The following is a 24,573-nucleotide window of genomic DNA, read 5'->3' on the forward strand; positions in this document are numbered from 1 at the left end:
AACACAACTAGGTGAATACAACTAGGTGAATACAACTAGGTGAATATATCTAGGTGAACACAACTAGGTGAATACAACTAGGTGAATACAACTAGGTGAACACAACTAGGTGAATGCAACTAGGTGAATACAACTAGGTGAATACAACTAGGTGAACACAACTAGGTGAACACAACTAGGTGAATACAACTAGGTGAATACAACTAGGTGAATACATCTAGGTGAACACAACTAGGTGAATACAACTAGGTGAATACAACTAGGTGAATACAACTAGGTGAATACAACTAGGTGAATACAACTAGGTGAATACAGTGTGTGTACGCCGAACTAAATCTCTTGATCAGCAACAAGAGTTGGTTAATCTTCTTAAATCCGATGAAAGGGGATTACCCGACAGTTAATCCCCCTTATTATTATGACTGATGAAAGCTCCTGGAGGCAGCGAGCGAGAGATTGGTCAGGTCAGGTCAGGTCAAGAGGGGGAGGGGAAGGAGTCGTACCTCTATTTCGGTAACAATTAGTCGAAGCTTTCACAATATACTCATCAATATTTGTAACGTATGTGTGAGTTTGTGTGTGTGTGTGTGTGTGTGTGTGTGTGTGTGTGTGTGTGTGTGTGTGTGTGTGTGTGTGTGTGTGTGTGTACTCACCTATATGTACTCACCTATATGTGCTTGCAGGATCGAGCATTGACTCTTGGATCCCGCCTTTCTAGCTATCGGTTGTTTACAGCAATGACTCCTGTCCCATTTCCCTATCATACCTAGTTTTAAAAGTATGAATAGTATTTGCTTCCACAACCTGTTCCCCAAGTGCATTCCATTTTTCTACTACTCTCACGCTAAAAGAAAACTTCCTAACATCTCTGTGACTCATCTGAGTTTCCAGTTTCCACCTATGTCCCCTCGTTCTGTTATTATTACGTGTGAACATTTGATCTATTTCCACTTTGTCAATTCCCCTGAGTATTTTATATGTCCCTATCATATCTCCTCTCTCCCTTCTTTTCTCTAGTGTCGTAAGGTTCAGTTCCTTCAGCCGCTCTTCATATCCCATCCCTCGTAGCTCTGGGACAAGCCTTGTCGCAAACCTCTGAACCTTCTCCAGTTTCTTTATGTGTTTCTTCAGGTGGGGGCTCCATGATGGCGCGGCATACTCTAAGACGGGTCTCACGTAGGCAGTGTAAAGCGCCCTAAAAGCTTCCTCATTTAGGTTTCTGAATGAAGTTCTAATTTTCGCCAGTGTAGAGTACGCTGCTGTCGTTATCCTATTTATATGTGCCTCAGGAGTTAGATTAGGTGTCACATCCACTCCCAGGTCTCTTTCTCGAATCGTTACAGGTAGGCTGTTCCCCTTCATTGTGTACTGTCCCTTTGGTCTCCTGTCGCCTGATCCCATTTCCATAACTTTACATTTACTGGTGTTAAACTCCAGTAGCCATTTCTCTGACCATCTCTGCAGCCTGTTTAAGTCCTCTTGGAGGATCCTACAATCCTCGTCTGTCACAACTCTTCTCATTAATTTTGCGTCATCTGCAAACATTGACATGTATGATTCCACTCCTGTAAACATATCATTTACGTAAATTAGAAAGAGGATTGGTCCCAGCACCGATCCTTGAGGTACTCCACTTGTTACTGTTCGCCAGTCCGACTTTTCGCCCCTTACCATTACCCTCTGGCTCCTTCCTGTTAGGTAGTTCTTCACCCATACTAGGGCCTTTCCGCTTACTCCTGCCTGCCTCTCAAGTTTGTATAGCAGTCTCATGTGCGGTACCGTATCAAAGGCCTTTTGGCAGTCAAGAAATATGCAGTCTGCCCAGCCTTCTCTGTCCTGCCTTATCCTTGTTACTTTATCATAGAATTCTAAAAGGTTTGTTAGGCATGATTTCCCTGTCCAGAACCCATGTTGGTGCTTGTTTACAAACCCAATGCTCTCCAGGTGCTCAACAAGTCTTAGCCTAATTATTCTTTCAAGTATTTTGCAGGGGATGCTTGTCAGTGATACGGGTCTGTAGTTAAGTGCCTCCTCCCTATCCCCCTTTTTGAAAATCGGTACGACATTTGCCTCCTTCCAGCAACTGGGCAATTCTCCCGACATAAGTGACTCATTGAAGATCATTGCCAGAGGCACGCTGAGAGCCTGCGCTGCCTCTTTAAGTATCCACGGTGATACTTTGTCTGGTCCAACAGCTTTATTTGCATCCAGTGTTGTCAACTGTTTCATTACATCCTCTGCTGTCACCTCTATATCTGATAGTCTTTCATCTTGGGTAATCTCTTCTAACAATGGGAGCTGCTCAGGCTCGGTAGTGAACACTCCATGGAATTTTGCATTCAGTACCTCGCAGATTTCCTTGTCGCTTTCTGTATATGCCCCTTCTGTTTTCCTCAGTCTTGTCACTTGGTCATTTACCGACATCTTCCTTCTTATATGGCTATGTAGTAATTTTGGTTGCTTTTTCGCTTTGACTGCAATATCGTTCTCATAATTTCTTTCCGACACTCGTCTTATGTTAATGTAATCATTCCTAGCTCTGTTACATCTAATCCTGTTGTCCTCTGTCCTTTGTCTTCTGTACTTCCTCCACTCCCTCCTGCTTCTCACCTTTGCTTCCTGACACTGTCTATTAAACCATGGGTTATTATATTCCCTCCTGCTTTTTTCCTTTATTGTTGGAATAAATCTATCTTCAGCCTCCTTGCATTTCAATATGACTTGGTTCATCATACCTTGCACTGTTTTTCCTCTAAGTTCTTCCTCCCACTGCACTTCTCCCAGGTAGTCCCTTATCCTTCTGTAGTCCCCTTTTCTGTAATCAAGTCTCCTTTCCCGGACCTCTTGTCCTTTGGTCACAATTTTAAGCTCCATCATGTAGTCAAAGGCTAGGACCCAATGGTCACTAGCTCCTAGTGGTATTTCATGTTCCAACTGCTCGATGTCTTCTACATTCTGAGTGATAATGAGATCTAATAGGCTGGGCGTATCCCCTCCTCTTTCCCTAGTATCTTCTTTCACATGCTGTGTTAGGAAATTCCTGTCAATAACGTCTACCAGCTTCGCTCCCCAGGTCTCCTCCCCGCCATGGGGATTCCTCGTTTCCCAATCTATCTCTCCGTGATTTAGGTCCCCCATGACCAGCAGCTTCGCTCTCATTCTATGCGCTAAAGTTGCTGCCCTCTGCAGTTCATCCATACATGTCTTGTTGCTGTCCTCGTACTCCTGCCTGGGCCTTCTACTGTTTGGTGGGGGATTGTAGAGTATCAAGATTACAATCTTCTTCCCATCCACTGTCAGAGTTCCATGTATGAAGCTTGTGCTTTCATTGGTACCCGGATTTTCCAGCTCATCAAACTTCCATTTCCGCTTTATTAGTAGTGCCACTCCTCCTCCCTGTCTCTGTGTCCTTTCTTTTCTTATCACCTGGTACCCCTCTGGAAAGATTGGATCCGAGATCATGCCACTGTGTGTGTGTGTGTGTGTGTGTGTGTGTGTGTGTGTGTGTGTGTGTGTGTGTGTGTGTGTGTGTGTGTGTGTGTGTGTGTGTGTGTGTGTGTGTGTGGTTTCACCTGCCTCACCACCACCACCTACCAGTCAGTGTTGCCTCACCACCACCACCTACCAGTCAGTGTTGCCTCACCACCACCACCTACCAGTCAGTACTGCCTCACCACCACCACCTACCTGTCAGTACTGCCTCACCACCACCACCTACCAGTCAGTACTGCCTCACCACCACCACCTACCTGTCAGTACTGCCTCACCACCACCACCTACCAGTCAGTACTGCCTCACCACCACCACCTACCAGTCAGTGTTGCCTCACCACCACCACCACCTACCTGTCAGTGTTGCCTCACCACCACCACCTACCAGTCAGTACTGCCTCACCACCACCACCTACCTGTCAGTACTGCCTCACCACCACCACCTACCAGTCAGTACTGCCTCACCACCACCACCTACCAGTCAGTACTGCCTCACCACCACCACCTACCAGTCAGTACTGCCTCACCACCACCACCTACCAGTCAGTACTCCCTCACCACCACCACCTACCAGTCAGTACTGCCTCACCACCACCACCTACCAGTCAGTGTTGCCTCACCACCACCACCTACCAGTCAGTGTTGCCTCACCACCACCACCTACCAGTCAGTGCTGCCTCACCACCACCACCTACCTGTCAGTGTTGCCTCACCACCACCACTTACCAGTCAGTGTTGCCTCACCCCCACCACCTACCAGTCAGTACTGCCTCACCACCACCACCTACCAGTCAGAACTGCCTCACCACCACCACCTACCAGTCAGTGTTGCCTCACCACCACCACCTACCAGTCAGTGTTGCCTCACCCCCACCACCTACCAGTCAGTACTGCCTCACCACCACCACCTACCAGTCAGTGTTGCCTCACCACCACCACCTACCAGTCAGTACTGCCTCACCACCACCACCTACCAGTCAGTGTTGCCTCACCACCACCACCTACCAGTCAGTGCTGCCTCATCACCACCACCACCTACCAGTCAGTGCTGCCTCATCACCACCACCACCTACCAGTCAGTGCTGCCTCATCACCACCACCACCTACCTGTCAGTATTGCCTCACCACCACCACCTACCAGTCAGTACTGCCTCACCACCACCACCTACCAGTCAGTGTTGCCTCACCACCACCACCTACCAGTCAGTACTGCCTCACCACCACCACCTACCAGTCAGTGTTGCCTCACCCCCACCACCTACCTGTCAGTGTTGCCTCACCACCACCACCTACCAGTCAGTACTGCCTCACCACCACCACCTACCAGTCAGTACTGCCTCACCACCACCACCTACCAGTCAGTACAGCCTCACCACCACCACCTACCAGTCAGTACTGCCTCACCACCACCACCTACCAGTCAGTACTGCCTCACCACCACCACCTACCTGTCAGTGTTGCCTCACCACCACCACCTACCAGTCAGTGTTGCCTCACCACCACCACCTACCTGTCAGTACTACCTCACCACCACCACCTACCAGTCAGTACTACCTCACCACCACCACCTACCAGTCAGTACTACCTCACCACCACCACCTACCAGTCAGTACTACCTCACCACCACCACCTACCAGTCAGTACTACCTCACCACCACCACCACCTACCAGTCAGTACTACCTCACCACCACCACCTACCAGTCAGTACTGCCTCACCACCACCACCTACCAGTCAGTGTTGCCTCACCACCACCACCTACCTGTCAGTACTACCTCACCACCACCACCTACCAGTCAGTACTGCCTCACCACCACCACCACCTACCAGTCAGTACTGCCTCACCACCACCACCTACCAGTCAGTACTGCCTCACCACCACCACCACCTACCAGTCAGTACTGCCTCACCACCACCACCACCTACCAGTCAGTACTGCCTCACCACCACCACCACCTACCAGTCAGTACTGCCTCACCACCACCACCACCTACCAGTCAGTACTGCCTCACCACCACCACCTACCAGTCAGTACTGCCTCACCACCACCACCACCTACCAGTCAGTACTGCCTCACCACCACCACCACCTACCAGTCAGTACTGCCTCAGCTATATAAAGGTGGTGCAAGGCCCTAGTCAGCGTGGCAGGTGGTGGCAGTCGTTGTCCTCTAGACTGGTCAGTCATGACTCGTACTGACTGGTTCGCGGCTGTGGAATATACACTCTAAAACCAGTTCAAGCTCCACTGCCCTTAACAGTCGTAAACGGGTGTATGGGGTCGACCTTAAGCTGAGAAGACTGTGTACTCGTCATTCCAACAAAGTTAACAGTTTGCAAGATAACAGGTGTAGGAGAGGTGTGGATGAGAGCGGTCACATGTGTGACGGAGGAGGTGGAGGCATTAGGCATGCAGAGGGAAGGGCCTCCAATATGAAGGCAGTTGAGTGTGACGACTTGTCTGCCGGGGAATACAAAGATACTCCCGGTTGCCTCCCAGTATTCCCGAGCATATTAATAAATGTATACATTATTCACCAGTTTATACACTCAGGGTTATACATGTGTCCATCATTACCCTTCATGTATACTATACATGGCTCCCCTACACTAGGAGACACCTGGCCCCACGGCTCTTGTGGGGTGAGATGTATAATGTTACTCATGCAGAGATTATAACACATGTGTATGGTTGAGAGAGATGTCTCCAAGGCTTGGTAGTGAGAGATGTCTCCAAGGCTTGGTAGTGAGAGATGTCTCCATGGCTTGGTAGTGTGAGAGATGTCTCCAAGGCTTGGTAGTGAGAGATGTCTCCATGGCTTGGTAGTGAGAGATGTCTCCAAGGCTTGGTAGTGAGAGATGTCTCCAAGGCTTGGTAGTGAGAGATGTCTCCATGGCTTGGTAGTGAGAGATGTCTCCAAGGCTTGGTAGTGAGAGATGTCTCCATGGCTTAGTAGTGAGAGATGTCTCCAAGGCTTAGTAGTGAGAGATGTCTCCATGGCTTGGTAGTGTGAGAGATGTCTCCATGGCTTGGTAGTGAGAGATGTCTCCATGGCTTAGTAGTGAGAGATGTCTCCATGGCTTAGTAGTGAGAGATGTCTCCATGGCTTGGTAGTGTGAGAGATGTCTCCATGGCTTGGTAGTGAGAGATGTCTCCAAGGCTTGGTAGTGAGAGATGTCTCCATGGCTTGGTAGTGTGAGAGATGTCTCCATGGCTTGGTAGTAAGAGATGTCTCCAAGGCTTGGTAGTGAGAGATGTCTCCATGGCTTGGTAGTGAGAGATGTCTCCAAGGCTTGGTAGTGAGAGATGTCTCCATGGCTTAGTAGTGAGAGATGTCTCCATGGCTTGGTAGTAAGAGATGTCTCCAAGGCTTGGTAGTGAGAGATGTCTCCATGGCTTGCTAGTGTGAGAGATGTCTCCAAGGCTTAGTAGTGAGAGATGTCTCCATGGCTTAGTAGTGAGAGATGTCTCCATGGCTTGGTAGTGTGAGAGATGTCTCCAAGGCTTGGTAGTGTGAGAGATGTCTCCATGGCTTGGTAGTGAGATATGTCTCCAAGGCTTGGTAGTGAGAGAGATGTCTCCATGGCTTGGTAGTGAGAGATGTCTCCATGGCTTAGTAGTGAGAGATGTCTCCATGGCTTGGTAGTGTGAGAGATGTCTCCAAGGCTTGGTAGTGTGAGAGATATCTCCATGGCTTGGTAGTGAGAGATGTCTCCAAGGCTTGGTAGTGAGAGAGATGTCTCCAAGGCTTGGTAGTGAGAGATGTCTCCAAGGCTTGGTAGTAAGAGATGTCTCCAAGGCTTGGTAGTGAGAGATGTCTCCAAGGCTTGGTAGTGAGAGATGTCTCCATGGCTTGGTAGTGAGAGATGTCTCCAAGGCTTGGTAGTGAGAGATGTCTCCAAGGCTTGGTAGTAAGAGATGTCTCCAAGGCTTGGTAGTGAAAGAGATGTCTCCAAGGCTTGGTAGTGAGAGATGTCTTCAAGGCTTGGAAGAGAGAGAGAGGTCTCCAAGGCTTGGTAGTGAGAGATGTCTTCAAGGCTTGGAAGAGAGAGAGAGGTCTCCAAGGCTTGGTACAGAGAGATGTCTCTAAGGCTTGGTAGTGAGAGATATCTCCATGGCTTGGTAGAGAGAGATGTCTCCAAGGCTTGGTAGAGAGAGATGTCTCCAAGGCTTGGTAGAGAGAGAGATGTCTCCATGGCTTGGTACAGAGAGATGTCTCCAAGGCTTGGAAGTGAGAGATGTCTCCAAGGCTTGGTAGTGAGAGATGTCTCCAAGGCTTGGTAGTGAGAGATGTCTCCAAGGCTTAAAAGAGAGATTTATTTATTTATTTATTTATTTATTTATTCATTTATATAAAAGAAGGTACATTGGGTTTGTGAGAATACATAGCATAGTATTTACAATCTTGTAAAGCCACTAGTACGCGCAGCGTTTCGGACAGGTCCTTAATCTAACAGATAATTTTATGTAGATAAATTCTAGCAGAATTAATAAAATGATAACAAATACATTGCAAGAAAAAAATGAGATGAGAGAGATTAGTAAGTATATTAAAGCACATTGGTATATTAAAGCTCTGATTGATTACATTGACAGCTTGATTGGTAATTTAAACAAGATTAATAGACACCATACAGCAGATTGACAGCACATATAAGAAGACAGCAATGATCGCAATGATAAAGATGTTCGGATTGGGTACATAAAGATTGGGAGATTGGGTAGCAATAGATACAGTGCAATTTTAAAGCAAAGGGTAAAACACTATGAAGATGAAATTAGGTACTTTTTAGTATTGTTTTTGAATGACGCAAAGTTGGACAGCTTTTCAATTCACTAGGGAGTGAGTTCCATAGACTGGGTCCCTTTATTTGCATGGAGTGTTTACACAAATTAAGTTTGACCCTGGGGATATCAAAGAGATATTTATTTCTGGTGTGGTGATAATGGGTCCTATTACATCTGTCCAGGGAGAGTTTCAGAGCAGGATTTGCATTTAAGAACAGGGTTTTGTAAATGTAGTTGACACAAGAGAATTTGTGGAGTGAGATTATGTTTAGCATGTTTAGGGAGTTAAACAAGGGGGCTGAGTGTTGTCTGAGAGCAGAATTTGTTATTATTCTGATAGCAGATTTTTGCTGGGTGATGATGGACTTGAGGTGGTTTGCAGTGGTTGAACCCCATGCAGATACCATAATTAAGATAGGGATAGATTAGTGCATAATATAGTGAGATGAGAGCAGAGTTAGGTACATAATATCTGATTTTGGAGAGTATACCAACTGTTTTAGAGACTTTCTTAGTTATGTGTTGTATATGGGTGCTGAAGTTGAGTCTCTTATCTAGGAATAGGCCAAGAAACTTTCCATCATTTTTATTGCCAAGGTTTACATTGTCTATCTGAAGGTGAATTGCATTTGTAGATTTGCTTCCAAATAAGATGTAGTAGGTCTTTTCTATGTTAAGTGTTAGTTTGTTGGTTGACATCCATAAGTGGACTTTTTTTAGTTCATTATTAACAACATTATTTAGTGTATGTGGGTTGGGGTTAGAGTATATGAGGGTAGTATCATCAGCAAACAATACAGGTTTCAGAATGTTAGAGACATTAGGCAGATCATTGATGTATATAAGAAATAGGAGAGGTCCCAAGATGCTGCCCTGTGGCACTCCAACGGTTATTGGTAGAGTGGGAGAGGTTATATTATTGATGGCTACACATTGGTGTCTATCACTAAGATAGGATTGGATATAGTCCAGTGTATGGCCTCGAATTCCATAATGATGGAGTTTACGTAAGAACTAATTGTGATTAAAAGTATCAAAGGCCTTTCTCAGGTCAATGAAGAGTCCAATCGGAAACTCATTTTTGTCAAGGGCTGAGTAAATTATATCAAGGAGACTAATAATTGCATCATTGGTACTCTTTTGGGAGCGGAAGCCAAACTGACAGGGACTAAGAATGTCGAATTTTACGAGGTAGGAGTAAAGCTGCTTGTAGATAATTTTTTTAAATATTCTTGATAGTATGGGTAGGTTTGATATTGGTCTATAATTGTTTATGTCTGCCGAATTACCTCCTTTATGAACTGGCGTTACTCTTGCTTTGTTAAGGATATCAGGGAAGGTATGACACTCAAGGGATTTGTTGAACAGCAGAGCTATAGGTGGCGCAAGGGCATGGGAGGCGCTCTTGTATACAATGGATGGTATTTCACTGATGTTCCCAGCTTTGGTTTTTAGTGAGTGTATGATGGACACAATATCTGTCGGGCTGACTGGTGAGAGGAGAAGAGAGTTTGGATAGCTGCCTGAGAGATATGTGTTGATATGTGTCTGAGTCTGTGGGATTTTACTGGCAAGGTTAGCACCAACCGATGAAAAGAAGCTATTAAATTCATTCGCCATTTCTAAATCAGATGACAGTGTAAAGCCATCCTTAGAGAGTGTTATCTGGTTGTGGGAGTGTTGTTTAGTTGCAAGAATATTAGAGATGGTATTCCATTTGCTTTTCATTTTCCTTTTGCTTCTTTGAATCTAGCCTCATAATATGAAAGTTTAGCTTTTCTAATGATACTGGTAAGCACTGGACAAACCAGTATCACTGGAGTTTGTTTGATACTGGAGACATGGAGATGTCTCCATGGCTTGGTAGGAAGAAAGATCCCTCGAAACACAAACCGAAACTCACTATTTCCCGCTTGTTACAACTTGTAATAAAGTTGTTACATCTTGGCTTAACGTGTTTATGACGTATTAGAACGTTGTTACAACTTGTTATATTGGTTGTTATAACTGGTTAGCAGGTGTTAAAACTTGTTCGAACGTTGTACCAACGTCGTAGTTTCGGTGTGTGTTTGGTGGGGATGTCTCCAAGGCTTGGTAGAGAGAGAGATGTCTCCAAGGGAGCCGGTCGGCCGAGCGGACAGCACACTGGACTTGTGATCCTGTGGTCCCGGGTTCGATCCCGGGCGCCGGCGAGAAACAATGGGCAGAGTTTCTTTCACCCTATGCCCCTGTTACCTAGCAGTGAAATAGGTACTTGGGTGTTAGTCAGCTGTCACGGGCTGCTTCCTGGGGGTGGAAGCCTGGTCGAGGACCGGGCCCCGGGGACACTAAAGCCCCGAAATCATCTCAAGATAACCTCAAGAAGGTTTGGTAGAGAGATGTCTCCAAGGTTTGGTAGAGAGAGATGTCTCCAAGGTTTGGTAGAGAGATGTCTCCAAGGCTTGGTAGTGAGAGGTGTCTCCAAGGCTTGGTAGAGAGAGATGTCTCCAAGGCTTGGTAGAGAGAGATGTCTCCAAGGCGTGGTAGAGAGAGAGATGTCTCCAAGGCTTGGTAGTGAGAGATGTCTCCATGGCTTGGTAGTGAGAGATGTCTCCAAGGCGTGGTAGTGAGAGATGTCTCCAAAGCTTGGTAGTGAGAGATGTCTCCAAGTCTTGGGTGTGAAAGATGTCTCCAAGGCGTGGTAGAGAGAAATGTCTCCAAGGCTTGGTAGTGAGAGAGGTCTCCAAGGCTTGGTAGTGAGAGATGTCTCCAAGGCTTGGTAGTGAGAGATGTCTCCAAGGCTTGGTAGTGAGAGAGATGTCTCCAAGGCTTGGTAGTGAGAGATGTCTCCAAGGCTTGGTAGTGAGAGATGTCTCCAAGGCTTGGTAGTGAGAGATGTCTCCAAGGCTTGGGTGTGAGAGATGTCTCCAAGGCGTGGTAGAGAGAAATGTCTCCAAGGCTTGGTAGTGAGAGAGATGTCTCCAAGGCTTGGTAGTAAGAGATGTCTCCAAGGCTTGGTAGTGAGAGATGTCTCCAAGGCTTGGTAGTGAGAGATGTCTCCAAGGCTTGGTAGTGAGAGATGTCTCCAAGGCTTGGTAGTGAGAGAGATGTCTCCAAGGCTTGGTAGTGAGAGATGTCTCCATGGCTTGGTAGTGAGAGATGTCTCCAAGGCTTGGTAGTGAGAGATGTCTACAAGGCTTGGTAGTGAGAGATGTCTCCAAGGCATGGTAGTGAGAGATGTCTCCATGGCTTGGTAGTGAGAGATGGGCTGCTTCAAGAGCGGCAGTTTAGTTGTCTCCTACCAGCCAAGATGGCGGCGGGGAGCTGCTGGTAAGGCTGGGTGCTCTGACCGTGGAAGAGTTTCTCGAGCAGTGAAGTAACAACTTGAGAGACATTCACCTCCACTGTGGGACGCCTCATGAAGGTAAACTCTCACTCTACATGAATAACGATCATTCTTATGAATTAAATGCGATCTTATGTCATAAAATCATCCAGTTGGTAAATATGAAGAGTGTGAGGCTGAGCAAGACATCTCACACTGTACTTCAACACGGGAAAGTTTAGTGTATAAAATCAACTAAACCTAATGACTGTTTCATCAGTTTTGTTGCTCGCTCTAGGTGTCTGGGGGACATTAACCCTCAGGCTGCTGATACAGCTTATATGTGTTTAACTTTCTTAACAATATTTATTCGGACACACATATAGAGTGTCCTGGGAGAGTATGGTTAGTGCAGCCACCCAGCGGCCCCTCACCTTCACACATACCTTCACAATATGTACCGGGGAGCTAGTCAACTGTTGTGGGTCACACTTGGGGCAAGATCACTTGTTGGCGTAGTGGCCCAATCAAATGGGGTAGGTAGAGCCAGTATTGGGTAAGACACTGTGTAGGGCACTGTTTAAGGCACTGTGTAAGGCACTATGCAAGGCACTGTGTAAGGCACTGTGTAAGGCACTGTGTTAGGCACTAGGTAAAACTGTGGTGGGTGTGGAGACCTCGGTAGAGACGTCAGTATCCGGTGATGGTTGGTGAGGTCTTGGCGTGAGTGTCGGCCAGGTGGCCAAGCCATTATTCTGGCCATGTAAGCCGGGGTCTTTTTTCTCTTATAAGTAAGGTTCCAGGATTTGCAATATTCTCTGGTCAGTGGTAAATTCCAGGATTTTAATATTAAATACTAGCATGTTGCTAGTCAGTAATGTATTGTGCTTACTTTGGGTATGGTTTGGTTTCTAAGGGCCAATCCACAGCTTGAAGATGGGCCAGTCAGTGTCCTGGCCATACTTCGTGTGTGACTGCCCCCTCCCCCCACCCCCACACACCTTCGACTCTCATGTGTCTTAACCAAAAGTGTGCACCTGTGGTCATGCTTTATTTAATGATGTTCCAGTCACGACCCAAATGTTGTAAATAATAAATCCTTCAATAATTACTAGAGTTTATTTATTGTGAAAGTTGGAAGGTTGGTTGATCTCCTTAATACTCTTGCTAAGAGTATAGAGGACTTGTAAACTTTCACTATAACATCACAAACGCCAGCAATGAGGTCACACACACACACACACACACACACACACACACACACACACACACACACACACACACACACACACACACACACATACACACACACACACACACACACACACATATATATATATATATATATATATATATATATATATATATATACATATATATATATATATATATATATATATATATATATATATATATATATATATATATATATATATATATATATATATATATATACTAGCAGTACCCAGCCACGCGTTGCTGTGGCTCAGCAAGGCGTGTGCATTGCTGAGCCACAGCAACCTTCCCTGTCCCTTTGTCCTCCCCACCATTCCCCACTCCCTCGTCCGATGCCTTCCCAAATGGTCTGATGTTCCCATCAGAAAATTGGGAACATCAAGTGATCTGATGTTCCCATCACTGAAATATAACAAAAACAGTTAAAAAAGGAAATTAAAATAAAAAAATAAACTATACTCACGGAATGAACGGTACGGTAAACAACACAGCTCAATTCCAACGTAATTCACACAAAATAATTAAATCAAAATGAAAATAAATCAGAATCTATGAAAATGCAATTTGTAAATGCAATCTGAAACTTTGAAATGGAATTATAACATATTTAGTATAGCATGTGTGTTGCTCTTACATGCAACTGATGGCGCTGTTTTTCAAGAAAAGCATAGTTGTACCTGTCACAGGTGTGGCATCTATACTTATACTTACGAAATGAACGGTATGGTAAACAACACAGCTCAATTCCAACACAATGTCACACAAAAATAATTCAATAAAAAGTAAAATAAATCGAAATCTATGAAAATAAAATTTAAATATAGTATAGCGTGCATGTTGCTATTATGTCCAAGAGATGGCGCTGTTTTTCAAAACCGCATGTTTTTACCTGTCACAGGGGTGGCATCTATATAGTAGGTATATAAAAAGACACATCTATTCGAATGCAACGTTGTGTCAAAATTTCAAAGCAATCGGTAAAGAGGTTTCGAGGATTTCCCTCAAATGAAAAACACATGAAAAAAAACTGTTTTTCAGAAAAAGCATGTTTTTTACCGTCACAGACGTGACATCTGTTCAGTATCTATATATAAACCTGCTCGGATGTGAATGGAACGTTGTGTGAAAATGTCAAAGCAATCGATGAAGAACTTTCGGAGATTAGCTGTTATGCACAAACGAATATTTCCATTTTTATTTATATAGATCTATATGTCGTATCTAGTAGCCAGAACGCACTTCTCGGCCTACTATGCAAAGTCCAATTTGCCTAATAGGACGAGCGATTTTCTTTATTTTCAATAAATTGTTTCCAATTAGTTGACTTGAATAATTATTATAATATTATAATAAGAACATAAGTGATTGACTTAGATATGTTAGTTTCGGTAAAGGTTAAGATAAGTTAGGTTAGGTTAGGTTAGGTTAGGTTACGTGGGGTTGGTTAGATTATATATGTTGGTAAACATATATCTACGTTAGTTTTAACTCAAATTGAAAAAAATTATCTCATACATAATGAAATGGATAGCTTTATCATTTCATTGAAAAAGAAATTGAAAAATATATAAATTCAGGAAAACTTGGCGTATTAGACAAATTGGGCCATGCATAGTAAGCCGAGTACAAATATATATATATATATATATATATATATATATATATATATATATATATATATATATATATGTCGTACCTAGTAGCCAGAACTCACTTCTCAGCCTACTATGCAAGGCCCGATTTGCCTAATAAGCCAAGTTTTCATGAATTAATGTTTTTTCGTCTACCTAACCTACCTAACCTAACCTAACCTAGCTTTTTTTGGCTACCTAACCTAACCTTACCTATATATACAGGTTAGGTTAGGTTAGGTAGGGTTGGTTAGGTTCGGTCATATATCTACGTTAATTTTAACTCCAATAAAAAAAAATTGACCTCATACATAGTGAAAAGGGTAGCTTTATCATTTCATAAGAAAAAAATTATAGTAAATATATTAATTCAGGAAAACTTGGCTTATTAGGCAAATCGGGCCTTGAATAGTAGGCTGAGAAGTGAGTTCTGGCTATTAGGTACGACATATATATATATATATATATATATATATATATATATATATATATATATATATATATATATATATATATATATGTCGTACCTAATAGCCAGAACGCACTTCTCAGCCTACTATTCAAGGCCCGATTTGCCTAATAAGCCAAGTTTTCCTGAATTAATGTTTTTTCGTCTACCTAACCTACCTAACCTAACCTAACCTAGCTTTTTTTGGCTACCTAACCTAACCTAACCTATAAATATAGGTTAGGTTAGGTTAGGTAGGGTTGGTTAGGTTCGGTCATATATCTTCGTTAATTTTAACTCCAATAAATAAAAATTGACCTCATACATAATGAAAAGGGTTGCTTTATCATTTCACGAGAAAAAAATTATAGTAAATATATTAATTCAGGAAAACTTGGCTTATTAGGCAAATCGGGCCTTGAATAGTAGGCTGAGAAGTGAGTTCTGGCTACTAGGTACGACATATATATATATATATATATATATATATATATATATATATATATATATATATATATATATATATATATATATATATATATATATGCAATTGACGATCACAAAACACTGATCATTTTATGCGGAAAATCCACAGAGAAATATGAAATGAGGTGTAAATTTGTAAATTTGAAATTTGAGTCTGGTGTTGACAAAGGCTTTAACAAAGCCGAAACGTTCACCTCATTTCATATTTCTCTGTGGATTTTCCGCATATATATATATATATATATATATATATATATATATATATATATATATATATATATATATGTATATACATATATATATATATATATATATATATATATATATATATATATATATATATATATGTATATACATATATATATATATATATATATATATATATATATATATATATATATATATATATATATATATGTATATACATATATATATATATATATATATATATATATATATATATATGTATGAGCGTGCTAGTTGCCCCACTCTCCCCTACTAATCCCCCACACCAGTGCCCCCCACCCCCACCCCCGCCAGCACCACCCGCTGAGGGACAAGGTACGCTGGTCCCAGAGGTTGGTACCCTCCACTCATCCCAGTCTCCTCTACCACACTCCCCAGCACCACCACACACCTCTACCACACTCCCCAGCACCACCACACACCTCTGCCACACTCCCCAGCACCACCACACACCACTACCACACTCCCCAGCACCACCACACACCTCTACCACACTCTCCAGCACCACCACACACCACTACCACACTCCCCAGCACCACCACACACCTCTACCACACTCTCCAGCACCACCACACACCACTACCACACTCCCCAGCACCACCACACACCTCTACCACACTCCCCAGCACCACCACACACCTCTGCCACACTCCCCAGCACCACCACACACCACTACCACACTCCCCAGCACCACCACACACCTCTACCACACTCTCCAGCACCACCACACACCACTACCACACTCCCCAGCACCACCACACACCTCTACCACACTCTCCAGCACCACCACACACCTCTACCACACTCCCCAGCACCACCACACACCTCTGCCACACTCCCCAGCACCACCACACACCACTACCACACTCCCCAGCACCACCACACACCTCTACCACACTCCCCAGCACCACCACACACCTCTGCCACACTCCCCAGCACCACCACACACCACTACCACACTCCCCAGCACCACCACACACCTCTACCACACTCTCCAGCACCACCACACACCACTACCACACTCCCCAGCACCACCACACACCTCTACCACACTCCCCAGCACCACCACACACCTCTACCACACTCCCCAGCACCACCACACACCTCTACCACACTCCCCAGCACCACCACACACCTCTACCACACTCCCCAGCACCACCACACACCACTACCACACTCCCCAGCACCACCACACACCTCTACCACACTCCCCAGCACCACCACACACCTCTACCACACTCCCCAGCACTACCACACACCTCTACCTCACTCCCCAGCACCACCACACACCTCTACCACACTCCCCAGCACCACCACACACCTCTACCACACTCCCCAGCACCACCACACCCCTCTACCACACTCCCCAGCACTACCACACACCTCTACCTCACTCCCCAGCACCACCACACACCTCTACCACACTCCCCAGCACCACCACACACCTCTACCACACTCCCCAGCACCACCACACACCTCTACCACACTCCCCAGCACTACCACACACCTCTACCACACTCCCCAGCACCACCACACACCTCTACCACACTCCCCAGCACCACCACACACCTCTACCACACTCCCCAGGTCCAAAAGGGTGTGTGAGGATGGCCGGGGCAGGAAACACCAGGTGTGGAGGAAGCCGCCATGGCCCCACACCTGCTGCCTGGCCTCATGTCCACACCCACACCTGCTGCCAGGCCCCATGTCCACACCCACACCTGCTGCCAGGCCCCATGTCCACACCCACACCTGCTGCCTGGCACTATGTCCACACCCACACCTGCTGCCTGGCCCCATGTCCACACCCACACCTGCTGCCTGGCCCCATGTCCACACCCACACCTGCTGCCTGGCCCCATGTCCACACCCACACCTGCTGCCTGGCCCCATGTCCACACCCACACCTGCTGCCTGGCACCATGTCCACACCTACACTTGCTGCCCGGCCCCATGTCCACACCCACACCTGCTGCCTGGCACCATGTCCACACCCACACCTGCTGCCTGGCCCCATGTCCACACCCACACCTGCTGCCTGGCCCCATGTCCACACCCACACCTGCTGCCTGGCACCATGTCCACACCTACACCTGCTGCCTGGCACCATGTCCACACCCACACCTGCTGCCTGGCCCCATGTCCACACCCACACCTGCTGCCTGGCCCCATGTCCACACCCACACCTGCTGCCTGGCACCATGTCCACACCCACACCTGCTGCCTGGCACCATGTCCACACCCACACCTGCTGCCTGGCACCATGTCCACACCCACACCTGCTGCCTGGCACCATGTCCACACCCACACCTGCGGCCTGGCACCATGTCCACACCCACACCTGCGGCCTGGCACCATGTCCACACACACACCTGCTGCCTGGCACCATGTCCACACACACACCTGCTGCCTGGCACCATGTCCACACCTGCTGCCTGGCCCCATGTCCACACCCACACCTGCTGCCTGGCCCCATGTCCACACCCACACCTGCTGCCTGGCCCCATGTCCACACCCACACCTGCTGCCTGGCCCCATGTCCACACCTACACCTGCTGCCTGGCACCATGTCCACACCCACACCTGCTGCCTGGCCCCATGTCCACACCCACACCTGCTGCCTGGCCCCATGTCCACACCCACACCTGCTGCCTGGCCCCATGTCCACACCCACACCTGATGCCTGGCCCCATGTACACACCTACACCTGCTGCCTGGCACCATGTCCACACCCACACCTGCTGCCTGGCCCCATGTCCACACCCACATCTGCTGCCTGGCCCCATGTCCACACCCACACCTGCTGCCTGGCACCATGTCCACACCCACACCTGCTGCCTGGCCCCATGTCCACACCCACACCTGCTGCCTGGCACCATGTCCACACCCACACCTGCTGCCTGGCACCATGTCCACACCCACACCTGCTGCCTGGCACCATGTCCACACACCTACACCTGCTGCCAGGCCCCATGTCCACACCCACACCTACTGCCTGGTACCATGTCCACACCCACACCTGCTGCCTGGCACCATGTCCACACCCGCACCTGCTGCCTGGCACCATGTCCACACCCACACCTGCTGCCTGGCACCATGTCCACACCCACACCTGCTGCCTGGCACCATGTCCACACCCACACCTGCTGCCTGGCACCATGTCCACACCCGCACCTGCTGCCTGGCACCATGTCCACACCCACACCTGCTGCCTGGCCCCATGTCCACACCCACACCTGCTGCCTGGTACCATGTCCACACCCACACCTGCTGCCAGGCCCCATGTCCACACCCACACCTGCTGCCAGGCCCCATGTCCACCCCCACACCTGCTGCCAGGCCCCATGTCCACACCCGCACCTGCTGCCTGGCACCATGTCCACACCCACACCTGCTGCCTGGCCCCATGTCCACACCCACACCTGCTGCCTGGTACCATGTCCACACCCACACCTGCTGCCAGGCCCCATGTCCACACCCACACCTGCTGCCAGGCCCCATGTCCACCCCCACACCTGCTGCCAGGCCCCATGTCCACACCCACACCTGCTGCCAGGCCCAATGTCCACACCCACACCTGCTGCCTGGCACCATGTCCACACCCACACTTGCTGCCTGGCGCCATGTCCACACCCACACCTACTGCCTGGCACCATGTCCACACCCACACCTGCTGCCAGGCCCCATGTCCACACCCACACCTGCTATCTGGCACCATGTCCACACCCACACCTGCTTAAAGTAGTTCACGAAGGAAGGGTGTCCCCAGAGAGTGAGGCAGACCACGTAACCAAAATACCCCAAAACTCCACAAGAGGTCAACAGGACTATCACCAGAGTAGACTAGCAGACCCCAGCTTGCAGACCCCAGCTTGCAGACCCCAGCTTGCAGACCCCAGCTTGCAGACCCCAGCTTGCAGACCCCAGCTTGCAGACCCCAGCTTGCAGACCCCAGCTTGCAGACCCCAACTTGCAGACCCCAGCTTGCAGACCCCAGCTTGCAGATCCCAGCTTGCAGACCCCAGCTTGCAGACCCCAGCTTGCAGACCCCAGCTTGCAGACCCCAGCTTGCAGACCCCAGCTTGCAGACCCCAGCTTGCAGACCCCAGCTGCCGACTTTATGTCAACAGAGAGTGTGATACAGGAGGTGTGTGTACAGAGTGTGATACAGGAGGTGTGTGTACAGAGTGTGATACATGAGGTGTGTGTACAGAGTGTGATACATGAGGAGTGTGTACAGAGTGTGATACATGAGGAGTGTGTACAAAATGTGATACAGGAGGTGTGTGTACAGAGTGTGATACAGGAGGTGTGTGTACAGAGTGTGATACATGAGGAGTGTGTACAGAGTGTGATTCATGAGGAGTGTGTACAGAGTGTGATACAGGAGGTGTGTGTACAGAGTGTGATACTGGAGGTGTGTGTACAGAGTGTGATACAGGAGGTGTGTGTACAGAGTGTGATACAGGAGGTGTGAGTACAGAGTGTGATACAGGAGGTGTGTGTACAGAGTGTGATACAGGAGGTGTGTGTACAGAGTGTGATACAGGAGGTGTGTGTACAGAGTGTGATACAGGAGGTGTGTGTACAGAGTGTGATACAGGAGGTGTGTGTACAGAGTGTGATACAGGAGGTGTGTGTACAGAGTGTGATACTGGAGGTGTGTGTACAGAGTGTGATACATGAGGTGTGTGTACAGAGTGTGATACAGGAGGTGTGTGTACAGAGTGTGATACATGAGGTGTGTGTACAGAGTGTGATAAATGAGGTGTGTGTGTACATCCCTAATAGAGGATCCGTATTCATCTCTGCCAACATACAAGGACTAAAAACAGGAACAAACAACAAAGTATAGTTCATAAATGTCCTCACGGAGTCAAGTGCAGTGTTTGGAGCTGGCACAGTAACCCATGCAGGGGAATTGTTGGACAGTGAGATCTGGATTCCAGGATATAACCTATACAGGTGTGATAGGGTAATTAGGTCACATGGAGGAGTGGGTCTGCATATTAGGGAAGACCTTGTATGCTCGGAGCTCCTTAACGTTACAAATGAGGTGGTAGAGGTACTGGGAGTAAAAATAGAGAAAATAAACTTAGTGATTATTCTAATATACAAACCGCCAGATGCAATGACCGAGGAATTCACAGAACAGATAAACAAAATAGAGAAAAACCTTGATAATTTGGAGAACCCGATACCTGATATTATCTTCCTACGTGATTCTTGATCTGGTCTTTACGAACAGTGAAGACATTATCAGAGACATTACGATATCAGATACCACATATTCAGATCACAAGCTCATTGAAGTGCAAACGACCATCAATACTCAGAATAGACCTAAAACGTTGATAAAGCGAGAGAGGCTACTCAGTAAATTCAATTTTAATAATAAAAGGATAGACTGGGAGATAATAAACAGGGAACTTACAAACATTCCATGGGAAACTGTTCAAAGTAATACAAATCCTACAGTGGGAATAGAAAAATTGACTTCGGAACCGTATCAAGTCTGTCTGAAACATGTTCCTTTGAGGAAAACCCGAAAGAGATCCAACCTAGAAAGAGAACGCAGACGACACTAAAAGAAGGAAAAATAACGGAAATGCTTAAGCAGACACGACTTTCCCGTCAAAGAAGGAATAATTTAAATAGGGAGATTAAAGAAATCGAGCGGAAATTAAAACACTCATATGAAACTGAAGAAAGGCAGTTAGAATAGAAAGCAATTCAGGAAATAAAAAAAAATCCAAAATACTTCTACACATATGCTAAATCAAAAGCAAAAACCACTGCCAGTATTCGACCTATTCGTACAAGTGAAGGTTCATACACGGAGGATGACAAAGAAATTAGTGAAATCCTAAAAAAGCAGTATGAGGACATGTTTAGCACTCCAATAAACAACATGAAAGTGGAAGATCCAGACAATTTCTTTATGCGGGATATCTAAACCCCTGTAAATATAATTGATATCAATACGAGCATACTAGAGTTTGAAAGAAAAATTGAAAACATGCCCATGCACTCGGCCCCGGGTCTAGATTCATGGAATTCAATATTTATGAAGAAATGCAAAGTGCCAGTAGCACAGGCACTCAGTATAGTGTGGAGGAAGAGCTTGGACACTGGGGAGATACCAGACGCACTTAAAGTAGCAGACATAGCCCCTCTACACAAGGGATAGAGCAAAGCATTGGCAAGGAATTATAAACCAGTTGCACTAACATCGCACATAATAAAATTATTTGAGAGAGTGATTAGGAGTCAGGTCACCAATTTCATGGAGACCAATGACCTTCACAACCCAGGCCAACATGGATTTCGAGCGGGAAGATCGTGCCTCTCACAGCTACGTGAGCACTATGACAAAGTCACTGAGGCATTAGAAGAAAAACAGAATGCTGATGTGATATACACGGACTTCGCAAAGGCTTTCGATAAATGTGACCATGGCGTGATAGCACACAAAATGAAGTCATTGGGAATAACCGGTAAAGTAGGACGCTGGATACTCAGTTTTCTGTCAAACAGGACTCAGCGAGTAACGGTCAACCATATAAAATCGAGTCCAAGCACAGTTAAAAGCTCTGTACCTCAGGGTACAGTCCTTGCACCGCTGCTTTTGCTTATTCTCATGTCAGATATAGACAAAACACAAGTCACAGCTTCGTACCATCCTTTGCAGATGACAAAAATCAGTATGAAAATTACCTCGGCTGAAGACTTTCAAAAACTTCAAGCTGATATTAATAAAGTTTTCGACTGCGCATCAGAAAATAACATGATGTTTAACAGTGATAAATTCCATGTACTCAGGTACGGCAAAAATGAGGATCTGAAACATAATACAGAGTACAAAACATAATTGAATCTTCCCATAGTAGGAAAACAGCATGTCAAGGATTTGGGAATAATGATGTCCGACGACCTAACGTTTAGGGAGCATAACCAAGCAAATATTGTGTCAGCCAGAAAATGATAGGATGGATTACGAGAACCTTCAAGTTCAGAGATCCCATCACAATGGTTGTACTCTTTAAGTCACTTGTGTTGTCCCGTCTCGAGTACTGCTAAGTACTCACTTCCCCCTTCAGAGCAGGAGAGATTGCGGAAATAGAGGGAATACAGAGAACATATACGGCACGCATAGACGTGATAAAGCACCTAAATTATTGGGATTGTCTCAAAGCCCTCCAAATGTGCTCACTAGAAAGGAGACGAGAGAGATACGAAATAATATACATGTGGAAGATACTGGAGGGCCAAGTACCAAATCTACACAGTAAAATAACAACGTACTGGAGTGTACGACATTGAAGAAAATGCAGAATAGAACCAGTGAAGAGCAGAGGTGCCATAGGCACAATCAGAGAACACTGTATGAACAACAGAGGTCCACGGTTGTTCAACACCCTCCCAGCGAGCATCAGAAATATTGCCAGAACAACCGTGGACATCTTCAAGTGGAAACTAGATTTATTCCTCCAAGGAGTGCCGGACCAACCGGGCTGTGGTGGGTATGTGGGCCTGCGGGCCGCTCCAAGCAACAGCCTAGTGGACCAAACTCTCACAAGTCAAGCCTGGCCTCGGGCCGGGCTTGGGGAGTAGGAGAACTCCCAGAACCCCATCAACCAGGTATCAACCAACAGAGTGTGATACATGAGGAGTGTGTACAGAGTGTGATACGGGAGGTGTGTGTACAGAGTGTGATAAAGGAGGTGTGTGTACAGAGTGTGATACAAGAGGTGTGTGTACAGAGTGTGATACATGAGGAGTGTGTACAGAGTGTGATACAGGAGGTGTGTGTACAGAGTGTGATACAGGAGGTGTGTGTACACTGTTGTAACGTTTTAAGTAAGTTGTAAGGAATAAAGTTTCAAATTCTAATTCAAACAGCGATAGACTGACCAATGACAGCGTCTGGAGAGCTAATGTAACCAATCACAGCGCCTGGACAGATAAACAGACCAACGACAGCGTGTGGAGAGATAAACCCACCAATCACGGCGCCGGGACAGATAAACAGACCAACGACAGCGTGTGGAGAGATAAACCCACCAATCACGGCGCCGGGACAGATAAACAGACCAATGACAGCGTGTGGAGAGATAAACCCACCAATCACGGCGCCGGGACAGATAAACAGACCAATGACAGCGTGTGGAGAGATAAACCCACCAATCACGGCGCCGGGACAGATAAACAGACCAATGACAGCGTGTGGAGAAATAAACCCACCAATCACGGCGCCGGGACAGATAAACAGACCAATGACAGCGTGTGGAGAGATAAACCCACCAATCACGGCGCCGGGACAGATAAACAGACCAATGACAGCGTGTGGAGAGATAAACCCACCAATCACGGCGCCGGGACAGATAAACAGACCAATGACAGCGTGTGGAGAGATAAACCCACCAATCACCGCGCAGAGACAGGTAAACCGTCGTTGATGGCGTTGTATACCACCAACCAATCAGGGGATTCAGAATACGCTTAATGACGGCTTTTGTCAACAGACCACACACAATATAACACTGAATGTGTATCCCAAATTATGAGAGGAAATTCAGAGTAAAATATCTGAACACTGAAAGGTAATTAATGTATTACATGTATAATGTTACATGTATAATGTTACGTGTATAATGTTACATGTATAATGTTACATGTATAATGGTACATGTATAATGTTACATGTATAATGTTACAAGTATAATGTTACATGTATAATGTTATATGTATAATGTTACATGTATAATGTTACATGTATAATGTTACATGTATAATGTTAGATGTATAATGTTACATGTATAATGTTACATGTATAATGTTACATGTATAAGGTTACATGTATAATGTTACATGTATAATGTTACATGTATAATGTTACAAGTATAATGTTACATGTATAATGTTACATGTATAATGTTACATG

General features: G+C 46.1%; 1 protein-coding gene across 1 annotated transcript in view; it reads left to right on the top strand.

Moving 5' to 3' along the window:
* Positions 1-24,573, top strand: part of LOC138354531 (uncharacterized) — a gene marked incomplete at its 3' end in the record, with an annotated part of 54,339 nt that overhangs the window by 14,713 nt on the left and 15,053 nt on the right. The window contains exon 2 of the mRNA XM_069308893.1: positions 23,532-24,073. Within this exon, the coding sequence (XP_069164994.1) occupies positions 23,532-24,073 (542 nt within the window). The remainder of the gene's footprint in view (positions 1-23,531; positions 24,074-24,573) is intronic.

The sequence above is a fragment of the Procambarus clarkii genome, chromosome 63 (assembly GCF_040958095.1).
Source record: "Procambarus clarkii isolate CNS0578487 chromosome 63, FALCON_Pclarkii_2.0, whole genome shotgun sequence".
NCBI lineage: Eukaryota > Metazoa > Arthropoda > Malacostraca > Decapoda > Cambaridae > Procambarus > Procambarus clarkii.